Source organism: Ananas comosus, linkage group 25 (genome assembly GCF_001540865.1).
Source record: "Ananas comosus cultivar F153 linkage group 25, ASM154086v1, whole genome shotgun sequence".
Lineage (NCBI taxonomy): Eukaryota > Viridiplantae > Streptophyta > Magnoliopsida > Poales > Bromeliaceae > Ananas > Ananas comosus.
This window is the reverse complement of record NC_033645.1, coordinates 2722540-2734322: the sequence shown is the minus strand read 5'-3', so window position 1 is coordinate 2734322 and position 11783 is coordinate 2722540. Positions and strand designations below refer to the sequence as shown.

At 36.2% G+C, this 11783-nt stretch overlaps 1 protein-coding gene across 2 annotated transcripts; it reads left to right on the top strand.

Moving 5' to 3' along the window:
* Positions 1-10738, top strand: LOC109729012 (puromycin-sensitive aminopeptidase). 2 transcript variants are annotated; one of them, XM_020259615.1, is made up of 34 exons: positions 6-158; positions 507-611; positions 1247-1342; positions 1461-1502; positions 1799-1939; positions 2345-2420; positions 2612-2688; positions 3108-3221; positions 3289-3363; positions 3631-3738; positions 3849-4061; positions 4166-4227; positions 4468-4495; positions 4585-4671; positions 4771-4796; positions 5089-5152; positions 5245-5325; positions 5678-5725; positions 5823-5841; positions 6003-6007; positions 6136-6147; positions 6237-6293; positions 6645-6754; positions 6826-6906; positions 7455-7638; positions 8183-8331; positions 8412-8550; positions 8641-8787; positions 8918-8999; positions 9099-9274; positions 9700-9810; positions 9898-10014; positions 10162-10233; positions 10428-10738. In XM_020259615.1, the coding sequence occupies exons 2-34, from the start codon at positions 516-518 to the stop codon at positions 10506-10508; spliced, it is 2976 nt and encodes a 991-aa protein (XP_020115204.1). In that variant the 5' UTR covers positions 6-158; positions 507-515; the 3' UTR covers positions 10509-10738. The 2 variants fall into 2 exon arrangements, with proteins under 2 accessions (XP_020115205.1, XP_020115204.1); XM_020259616.1 differs by lacking the exon at positions 507-611 and having other exon boundaries at positions 1-158.

Sequence of the window (11783 nt, the reverse complement as noted above, 5' to 3'; positions counted from 1 at the left end):
CGACCTCACCTCGTTTTGCTCGACTATAATTCTATAAATAAATATACTTATCTTTCCTCCATCCAATCCCCTCTCAAGTGTTTGGGGGATCGAAAACTCTTTCGATACCGATCTCCATCTCCTTCCCCACCGCTCTCCTGCTCCGCCTCTGATCCGAGGTATCTCGATCTCATGCGCGTTTCGATTCCCATTTCCTCGTAGTTTACCGCCCCAGTCGTTCGTGAAATCGTCTTGTTTTCTCCTTCATTTCGTAGTTTCTGATGATCATAAGCTGTAGTTTGCTTAAATCGGCTACAACACTTGTTTTCGTGTGAATCAGTTTTGTTATTCTCCATTTTTCGGGGATTTTTATGATGATTCTAAGTTATATCGTGTTACTTGACACTTTAATTTGATGGATAACACTTATCTTCATGTGAATCGGTTTGCAGTTCTCCAGTTTTTCGGATTTTTAGTGGTTTTTGTGTTTGTGAAAATTTGGGGAATGATTGGATTCTTTCTATCAGAAATAGGCGATGGGGGTTTCACTCGAAATGGCTCGTTTGATAGTTCCGTGCAAAGGTTCGAGTTTGGTAAAGACACGGTTTCTGGGCATGTTCTCGTCCTTTAATGTGATCATCTGAACCCTGTTGTTTTGGCTCTTATCCAAATTTCATGTTGAGTGGGAGCTTTTTTTAGGTTATTTTGGTTTCGAGAGGTGTTTTCAGGTTACTTTTCTTCATTCTGGTCGTGCTTAGAAGCTTATCCCTTTGATTAATATATCTGAATAATTTTGAGGAGTGTAGTAATTACTGTTTCGTTTGATTTAAAAGCATCATTAGAGACCACACAATCTTATTATTTTCTTATTGATTACTGGGAATGTCTTAGTCGACTTCTCTGGATTTGATTGTTTACTACAGATAAATGTTACTGCGTATTATGATGGAATTGAAATGAATTGTGTTGTGTTCATCATCGTACATTTTTGTTCCCCAATCTCAATTAGATTTTAGTCCAATATGTTACAGCATTGTGCTGGCTTTGAGAATAAACTATTTACGCTTTGTGAAATCGACAAAATAGCTTCGTCCTTGCATGTTTTAAGTACTGAAAAGTGAAAATTTAGATGTTTGCTTTCTGGTTGTCCTAGTGACTTTTAAGAGTCGCAGATTGCATAAATTTTGGCCTTGTCTGGATGAATTCTTCAAGTGACATCCATTTCTGACCCATTGTTACTTAAGAGCTTTTCTTTGATTTTTTGCAGTTTCAACTTACAACCCGCAGTTTGTCTTCACATTTACCAATAAAGAGTTGCTCAAAGGGAGTTCACTCTAGCAGTCATTTGAACATCAGGAAGGCGGTAAGATTGTTGTTATATAAGATTGCATCCTTTTCTCTAACCACCCCATGGCTTACTCTCTCTCTCGCTCTTTCTCTCTCTTGGTTGAAATGATATGTCTAACTCTTTTTGGTTATAGGATGCCCATTTGAGGAGATCTCTGGTTCTGTCGTCTTCACCTGTGAGTACCTATTCATTTCATTTTTTTCCATTTCATTCGTCTTATAGAGCAATCATGAATCAGCATTAGTAAGCTAAAATTTTGATTTTTAGTAGTGCATAAATGAATCATGATGAGATATTCTTGTGCCTTTATAATTGCATGCTTAATTTGTCACTCTCCTATCATAGGCTTCTTTGATCAGACGAAAATTTACATGGTCTAATATGCTTGTTACCTAGCCATATTTATTTGTTTTTGTTAATCTGAATTCTCCTTATATGTGGCTCTGTTGATCTTTTGATTACATGATTCAGAGGGTAAAACTAGTCAGCAAGAGATTAATTTGTTCAGTTGCAACAAAGCCGCAGCCTTCCCAAATTGAAGAACCTGAAATGGATACTCCAAAAGAGATTTTCTTGAAGGATTACAAGATGCCTGACTATCTGTTTGACACGGTAACTTTATAAACATTCACTTATCTACTGCTTTATGCTGTGACAAAAATTTCAGTGCTACAGTGGATTTATTTTAGGGGAATGAATTGTTTGTGCATTCTGGTGAAATTTTTACTCTCACCTGCTACTTGTCAACTGAGCAAGACTTAACAATGACGTATAACTACCATTTAGCTGGTTCATAACCCTGATCATGCAAATTCTTTTGACTTACATGAACTTTGTGATTGAAATACTATCAATCAAAATGTGATTAAATTCCCTGGGCCTGGAGCTTTCGTGGACCCTCTTGGTGTTAGGAGCGCATCTGCAGATTAATTGTTGTTACCCTTGGCATTCATCCTTGGATGTTTGATAATGTAATTTCTGAAGCCTATTTTCTTTTTTCATGTCAAACTGCTATAGGTGGATCTGAGATTTCAGCTTGGCGAAGACAAAACTATAGTTTCGTCAAAAATAGCTGTTTTACCCAGAGTTGAAGGTAAATGTTTGTTTCATTTTATGTGGAAAAAACTTTTGCATTATCTTTGTATTATAAGTCATCTTTAATTTAATTATCACACAACTGCTCACTTTGTGCTGATCCTCTCGTTCAACCAATGCAGCTCATTTGAAAAATTACTATATGGTAGTGTTCAAACTTTTTTACTTAATTATTCCTCTTTGTGCCAGGTATTTCTTGTCCTCTGGTTCTGCATGGGCGTGACGTAAAGCTATTGTCAATCAAACTTGACGGCAAGGAGCTGAAGGTGGTAATCTTACAACTCTTGCTCTTCAGCCTATAATTATTTCTGTTTGCAAGATAATCACTAAACTGCTATCTTAACATGGTCAACTAGAGGTTAAAGACATAGTGATCTTTTCTACACCTCAAGGCATAAAGCCTCGTCTTACCATGAATTTGGGCTCCCTTCATCTTGGTAACAATTTGGACTGTTGTGACCATGAAACCGCACTTGAATGGTAGGCCACGATCTAAAATGCCTGTTTCAAGAAAGTTGCTAATACTAGTGTATATATTAGGCTGTCCAAATAATATGATTGTGGGATGATATATTGTAGACCACCAACGGTTACTGATTACTTATTTAGGTTGTATTATTTTAGATCATTATGTAGACAGCATCTTGTCTGACATATGCTTTTGTCTGACTTTGTGTTATGTTAGGGGGAAGAATATAAATTGGACTCACGCTATCTGACTTTGACATCACCGCCTAGTTCTGCATTTACACTGGAGATTATTACAGAAATATATCCTCAGAACAATACATCCTTGGAGGTACAAACGATATTTCCATATTACTTATACGTTGGTGCTTTTAGGCTTATTTTTTCTTCTTTTATAGGGTTTATACAAGACCTCTGGTAATTTCTGTACCCAATGTGAGGCAGAAGGATTCAGGAAAATCACTTTTTATCAGGTAATTTGTGCTATGACGCAAAACTACTACTTGATTATCAATCTGCCATAAATTTCTCTAGCTATTTTACAGAAATTTGTTTTTTCATATCTTGACTTTTTATTTTAATTGGCATGGTTGGTCTTTATTTTTATGTCTTGTATAATAAAGAATTTAACATGAGATTTTAATAACTAAAACTGACGTTATTGCCCATATCTTCATCACAACAAAATTGATCTTAAACTGTCAAAGGATCACCTTTGAAATGTGATATTGTATTGCCAGGATCGCCCTGATGTGATGGCGAAATATACTTGTTGGATTGAAGCTGACAAATCACTCTATCCGGTACTATTATCAAATGGAAATCTTGTAGAACAAGGTGACCTCGAGGTATATTGGGATCTAAGCATAAAATTCTGATATTAAATTAACAGTTGAGGTGTAGTGGAATTCCCTTGTAATGATTATTTTTACCTTCGTGATGTCCCTTATATCTGCAGAATGGCAAACATTATGTGCTTTGGGAGGATCCCTTCAAGAAACCCAGCTATTTGTTTGCATTAGTTGCTGGTCAATTGGAAAGCAGAGAAGACTCATTTGTGACTTGTTCTGGTCGGAAAGTAGCATTGAGAATCTGGACCCCTGCACAGGATGTACCAAAAACTGCCCATGCTATGTATTCTCTGAAGGCAGCAATGAAGTGGGACGAAGAAGTTAGTAAATTTTTGCCCTATTTCGCATTTGTGATAATGATATATGCGTTATCCTCTATGAGATTGGTGATATTACTTGGTTTTTGACTTTCTTCATGTAACAGGTTTTTGGTCTTGAGTATGATCTTGACTTGTTCAACATTGTTGCTGTTCCTGATTTTAACATGTAAGGCTGGTTATATTTATACTGTTTCAACCTATCTCCCTGTGATTCCATGAGATTAAATTAGAAAGTTGAGTGTGGTTTTGAAATATTTTTTGGTTGCAGAACATGGATACATTATTACAGTAATGCTTTATCAGTCACATGATGTCCTATCCATTATTAGTGATAGTTTCTGTTTATGAACTATGTTTAGTAACTTCTTCAAAATGGATTAACAACCTGGGATTCTGTTGTTTGCAGGGGGGCCATGGAAAACAAGAGTTTGAACGTAAGAATCCTGAAGTTAATCTGCCTATTTACGTACTGTTGAATTAACTTATTGTACTAACTGATGGTATTTAAATTGTAAATGTGCAGATATTTAATTCTAAGCTTGTCTTAGCATCGCCTGAAACTGCTTCAGATGGAGACTATGCTGCAATTTTGGGAGTTATCGGTCATGAGGTAGGGCCTGTTAGAGAAATATTCGACATTCTCTATTGTATACTTGAGGCACTTTATTGAATTGAAGCTAATTTTTTTCTTGTCCTGTTTGATTTTCAGTATTTTCACAATTGGACTGGAAATCGGTATGTTTTCTGAAAAATATCATGAAGACCCTTTGTGATGTAATCCATGTTTATTGGATAAATTTTCTCTGTCATATCTTAAATTGTATAGTTCTTTCCTTTTTCTTGCTAAATTGTAGTACCGCAAGTGAGTCTGCTATTACACTAAGTTAACAGCAAGATACAACTATAGGCTCTTTCTTTTCCTTTTATTCTAAATGAGTTTGCTAGAAGCCACAAACTGTTTCATTGTAGTTTCCAATTTCATATATTCACCACAAAATGCATCATTAAATGAGTAATCTGATTACAGAGTAACATGTCGAGATTGGTTCCAACTAAGTCTCAAAGAAGGTCTGACCGTCTTTAGAGATCAGGTACTGCTAACACTAGCATGTATTTCGTACCTCAGATAACATGCTACAGTTTTGTGGAACCCTGAGTTATTCCTCTGATAACTTGTTGGCAGGAATTTTCATCTGACTTGGGTAGTCGTACAGTTAAACGCATAGCTGATGTTTCAAGGCTGCGAAATTACCAGTTTCCACAGGTTTATTCATTTCCATTTTTAATACCTACTATTAACTTTGAAATAACTTTAAGATGTATTTTCATGATCTATAACTATTCTGCTAAAGTTCAATCTAAGTGGGTAGATTTCACAAAATTCTGGCTTCTTAGACTAGAATAACTTTAATTGTTTATTCTCCTTTTTGTCATGTGTCCAAGAGCTCACGACATTCATGGACTCCTAACCGTGTGTCTCTTAGTTATTGTGATATTTTACTTGGCTATAGCTTACTGTTCCTTTTTCTTGATTCTTATCTCATATTAGCGGGTCTTGTCCTGTCATTTGTTATCTGCTAGATCAGTATGCTGATTAAATTCTTTGCAATTTCCAGGATGCTGGCCCGATGGCACACCCTGTTCGACCACATTCATACATCAAGGTTGGTACTTCAATACTCGGAAGCTTTTTCCTGGAAGTTGTTCATTATTCACCACCTGACATGGTATTTGATGTGTTGGTCTGTATTTGATTGGCAGATGGACAACTTCTATACAGGTGTTTTTCGTCGCTATCCGTTTCCAAGCTCATAATTATATGAAAACTTTATTAAGTGTTAATCTTTTATGTACTTATTATGGTTATTTTCTAACTCGTCTCCGTGATTTTTGTTTTGTGACAAATTTTGCTTAACAATCTGAGTTGTCATTCACATACAGTTACGGTACGTCTTTATATTTCCTTTTATTTTTTCTTTTCTGTGTTGTCAATATTAGCAGTCATTGACATTTCCTTCTTCATTCTGAACTTGCTATGCTCTATTATCCGGTGCCCGCGGTTGTTCAATTACAGGTTTATGAGAAGGTATGCCACTCTATCATTTGCCATATTAATTTCCTTATTTCATTTCTAAATTTGAATTGTTGAGGCAAATGATATGTGAAAAATATTAGGGTGCCGAAGTTGTTAGAATGTACAAAACCTTGCTTGGGAGTTCAGGGTTCCGGAAGGTATAATCATGATGCTCCCCTTTCTCTTATTTGCTCCCTCTCTAACTTACTGCATCTTACTGTACGTGATTTGTTATTATTTCTTTTTTTTCCTAGATAGTTTAATATTAAATTAACGAATGTCACTTCCTTTCTGATAGTGAATCATAATTTTCATTACTATTATTGTCACCTTTGATCATCTAAGCTGATACCTAGCTATGATAGCGTATCTATACTGGTTCTCTTATAGCGTATCTATACTGGTTCTCTGCTCCTCTCTTCTTTTCTTCTTTTTTTTTTGGGTGTCAGAAAGTCATCCTGTATTTAATTTTTTCTCACCAAGGTTCTTGACTTTGTTTGGTTCTTTAGGGCATGGATCTTTATTTCCAAAGACATGATGGACAAGCTGTGACCTGTGAAGACTTCTATGCTGCTATGCGGGATGCAAATAGTGCAGACTTTTCTAACTTCTTATTATGGTAGTAGCAGCGCTGTTCTATTTTTCTTTCCAGTTTGTTCAAACTCTTCTTACATTTTGGGAATACAACAGGTATTCTCAAGCAGGGACACCTAGCGTTAAGGTTACTACTTCCTATGATCCTAATGCGCAGACATTTACTTTGAAGTTCAGGTCCATACTTCTAATGCCTGTCTTTTAATTACTTTTATTGGGCTTCCATCTATTCAGTTTATGTCGTCCATTATCACTATTTACCTCGGTAACTTTGTTCAATTACAAAGTTTTCTTTTTTTACGAGTACTTCATGGCAACTGTAATGTCAGAGACTTTTTGTTGTTGTGCTCTTTTTCATTTCAATTTGAGTTACTATTTCTTCAATAGGTTAATATTAATTACTATTTATTTCACGTACATTGGCTTGGATATATCTTTACCCACTCAAAATTTTATGAATGTGATTTAGCTTTTGTCCTTGAGGAACACCTAATTTTTAATAATATACTCCGCAAGAATTAAAGATTAGGTGATTTAATTCCATCTGTGGAAATCCTAATGGAAACATATTCATGATAGCAGTGTTAGAGTCATTTTGATGCTTTCAAGCCACAATTCCTCAATAAAGGGATGCTGACTATAACTTAAGTCATCAAAAACTTTATTAATGTGATTTACGTGCTGTGCCTCTACTCAGCTACTTGTTTGTCTTCTTATGTTACCAGTCAAGAAGTGCCTCCAACTCCTGGACAACCGGTGAAAGAACCAATGCTCATACCTGTTGCTGTTGGACTCCTCGATTCTACTGGAAAAGATATGCCCCTCTCTTTTATTTATAACAATGGAAATCTGCAGGCACTCAAAAACGGCAATCAGCCAGTCTTTACCACTGTACTTCAAGTTAAAAAGGTGAGAAAATTATGAGTGTTTAAGCACAATTGTGATAAACTACTTGTCTATTATATGTCATTTTAGTGTTTAGCATTGCTCAAAATTTTGCGTCACCCATAATATGCCTTGCAGTGATATTCTGTAGTTTAACACTTCAACTAATTTATTTGAGTGATACTGTTGATTTAAATTTGAGTTGATTTGTTTTTCATGTACAAGTTTCAAATTTTATGCAATTTTTATTGTGCAACACCAAATCAGTTGAAGTATTCATTTTGAAGAGACAAGGTGATGTTGATAGGTGAACAAGGCATTTTGTTGTGTATCTTGTCTGGCATTGATCTGAACTCTTTTGTCAAACCTCACATTCATTGATAGGTGAGACAGCTTTGTTAATCATGAATAAAGTAACAGTTTGGTTCTACAGTAATTTTAAACACCAAACAGAAAGCTTTCAACACAGAAAAACACTAGCCATTTGGATTCATTTTTTCTTTTCTGACTTTTATGCCATAACTTTTATTAGTGGCTTTAAACACACTACTATCTTTTTGTTCTCCAGAAGGAAGAAGAGTTTGTTTTCTCTGATATACCTGAGCGGCCAATTCCCTCACTCTTGAGAGGTTTTAGCGCTCCAATTCGTCTTGATTCTGATCTGATGGACAGTGATCTATTTTTCTTACTTGCACATGATTCAGATGAATTCAACAGGTATGCTTCTACTAATATCTCTCCATTCAACAAAATATCGTCATTTTTATGAGAATAATGCTTGTATAATTGTTTAATAGATGGGAGGCTGGTCAAGTATTAGCACGCAAGTTGATGCTGAATCTTGTAGCCGACTATCAGCAAAACAAGTCACTAGTTCTCAACCCAAATTTTGTTGATGGGATCAGAAGTATCCTGTGCAACTCAAGCTTGGATAAAGTAAGAGTGTTCTTTAATCTTAACTCTCAAGCTTCACTCATTTGGTTCCAATTTTCTTTGCTGACATTTTAAGTTACCCTGGATTTGTAGGAATTTATTTCAAAGGCCATTACTTTACCTGGTGAAGGAGAGATTATGGACATGATGGCAGTTGCAGATCCTGATGCTGTTCATGCCGTTCGTACCTTCATTAAAAAGCAGCTGGCCCTCCAGCTAAAGGAAGAGTTTCTCGCCACTGTGAGTTTATCAATCCTTTTGTGCTGCCTTTTTTTTTGTATGAATTATGTCTTTGAGATATGATTCCTTTCTTTGTAGTTTGTTTTTATTTCTGCACTTGGTGACTGACTACAATTATACTTTCTTCTAGCTGAAAAACAATAGAAGCTCAGAACCATATGTTTTTGATCATCCAAGTATGGCTCGTCGGGCTTTGAAAAACACCTCTCTTGGTATGTTTATTGTTGAATTTGCAATTTAGTTTCAGAGATAGATTTAGAATGATTCATGGTGGTGAACTTAAATGTAAATATCTGTTTTATTACCTGTAGCCTATCTGGCATCATTGAATGAGCCGGAGCTCACTGAACTTGCATTGAATGAGTACAAGTCTGCAACTAATATGACTGAGCAGTTTGCCGCCTTAGCTGCCATTGCCCAAAATCCGGGTCAAGTCCGGGATGATGTCCTTGCTGATTTTTATAACAAGTGGCAGGATGACTTTTTGGTAAGAATCTTGTTGATAGATTAAATCCCATGCCTTCTATTGCAGGTTTCATTTCAGAAAATATTGAGAAATTTATGTGCATATCCATATATGACTTTCAAAAGTTTTAACTTCATGCATGTATACCATAGTTTTTGGGGAATGCCGCTCTTTGAAAATGTTCTAAAATGCCAAACCAAACTTTCTCCTCGAATTGGATGAGTCTCCAACATAGTTTTTGTCAGTGACAAAAACTGCACTTTCGGCAGCTTTGCAAGAAAATTCATATTTTAAAGGGGCATATATATGAATGGAGATGATTGATGATTTTTCAGGGCTATTCACATATATTAAAAAGGCCCAAAACTACTTTTTAATTTGTTGCTTGTTGATTGTTCAAAGTGTTAGCGCAGCAGATTTAACTTTTGGCATTTCTTCTATCATAGGTTGTGAATAAGTGGTTTGCTCTTCAAGCAATGTCAGATATTCCAGGGAATGTTGCTAATGTTCAAAAGCTGTTGTCTCACCCTGCTTTTGATTTACGCAATCCGAACAAGGTGATAATCTGTCTTTTACTAGTATCATGTTTATGGCCCTCTTTTTTTGGGTTCAAGTACACAATACCATTTTTGCTTGTGATTCAGGTTTACTCACTAATAGGCGGATTCTGCGGATCACCTGTGAATTTCCACGCAAAAGATGGGTCAGGCTACAAGTTCTTGGGTGACGTCGTGTTACAACTTGACAAGATCAATCCTCAGGTTTGTTTCAGTTTAGGAGTATGGGGGTTCAGAACTTAACAATTGTAAACCAACACATAATTATTCTCCCTTTTACGGACAATAGAATTGCTAGTAATAATTTCTGATTTTTGTTGCTGCAATTTTCTCGACTGTGTTGAAATCCAGGTTGCCTCCCGCATGGTGTCAGCCTTCTCGAGGTGGAGACGCTATGATGAGACCAGGCAAACTCTTGCTAAGGTGAGCTTGTTCTTAGCTGTTGTGCTCTTTTGCCCTTTCTTTTCTTTCTTTTCCTTCTTTTCCATACTCTGCTTAGCTTTGGGATGAAGTCAGTCAAAAAGTGGCATCTTTTTTATTACTAAGTATCCTCCCTCCTGCATGTAAAATGCTATGCTGTTTAACTTGCTTAAAAGTCTTGTTTTTCTGTTGTACAGGCACAATTGGAGATGATTATGTCGGCAAATGGACTCTCAGAGAATGTCTATGAGATTGCCTCGAAAAGTTTGGCTGCATAAAAGCTATGCTAATGCGAGTTACATGATCTAAAAGTCGCAGCGGAACTTATGTTATAAAAGCTATGCTAATGCTGTTCCTGCAAACATGCTCACGAAAATATAACATTAGTATCTGCAGAAATGTGTTAAAAAACATGATTATGACACAACACTATCAGCATAACCAATCATCCTCTTTCAGTTCATAATGCGATCCCTATTTTAAATTGCTAGTGGACGATCTATGCTCTCATTCTGCTGTTCCTTGGTTTATGTTATTGTTTCTATTTAATGTTATTTCGGTTGATTGACGTGATTCGGCGTTTTGCTTTTCTCTTTTGCACTTTCAAAGAGAATGATGGTCAACATAACAAACTAATTTTATATTGCAGTTTGGTGGAAAATGCAGAATTCTTGCATGTATATTTTCACAGCTCAAAACGAAAAGAAGGGAAAAAAAAGAGAAAAGAACAAACCATTGAAGGCTTTCTTCGGAGAGAAGTATTTCTATATAGCAGTTACGTGCAAATACAAAAGTAAATTTTTATAAAATATGGTGGGATGAGTAAGTATTAGGGAGTCATTGTGATTGATTGAGAGAGACGGCACATAGAATACATAGGCTGTTACATTTTATTTATTTATTTTTCTTTCCTAAGGATGCTTCCGTGCCATCTGATTAAGGATCTGATTCATTTTGTACGGTCGGATGCATTAATCACAAGAAAAGAACAGATTTATTAGTGCGCCTCCTATTTACAGGAGCGCGTCTATCCCGCGTGCGGAACAACCGCACGCCAAGCACGCAAACGGAAGGGAGAGGAAGTTTCTTCTCCGTCGCTCGCGCAGCAGCCGTCGGCCAATAATATCACTTTCTTCTTCCCGCACCTTCTAGAAAAACGGACGCCGTCAGTCATAAAAGTGGACCCCCATCAGGCCCGCTTCCCAAGGGTTTCCCCGCTCCCTCTTTCTTCTCTATCCGCAACCACCATCTATTGTTGAATAAATTATAGAATTGCCACCAACAACAAGTGGAAAGAGCGTGCACACCCTCCTTATCCCATCCGTATTTTGGTAATTTTGAAAGGTATTTCCTAAAACTAAAATACATCAGTGCCAGTTTTTGAAAAAAAAAAAAAGTTTTGATATTATCTAAAATAAAAAAAATTTTCAAATCGAATACAACATACGAATCTTTTCGCTACTCACGTAAACAATCTTGCTCACGCCAAATCGTCAATACCAGTCACACAGTTCATATATTTATTTAATTAAAATTTTGGTGTAAATATATTT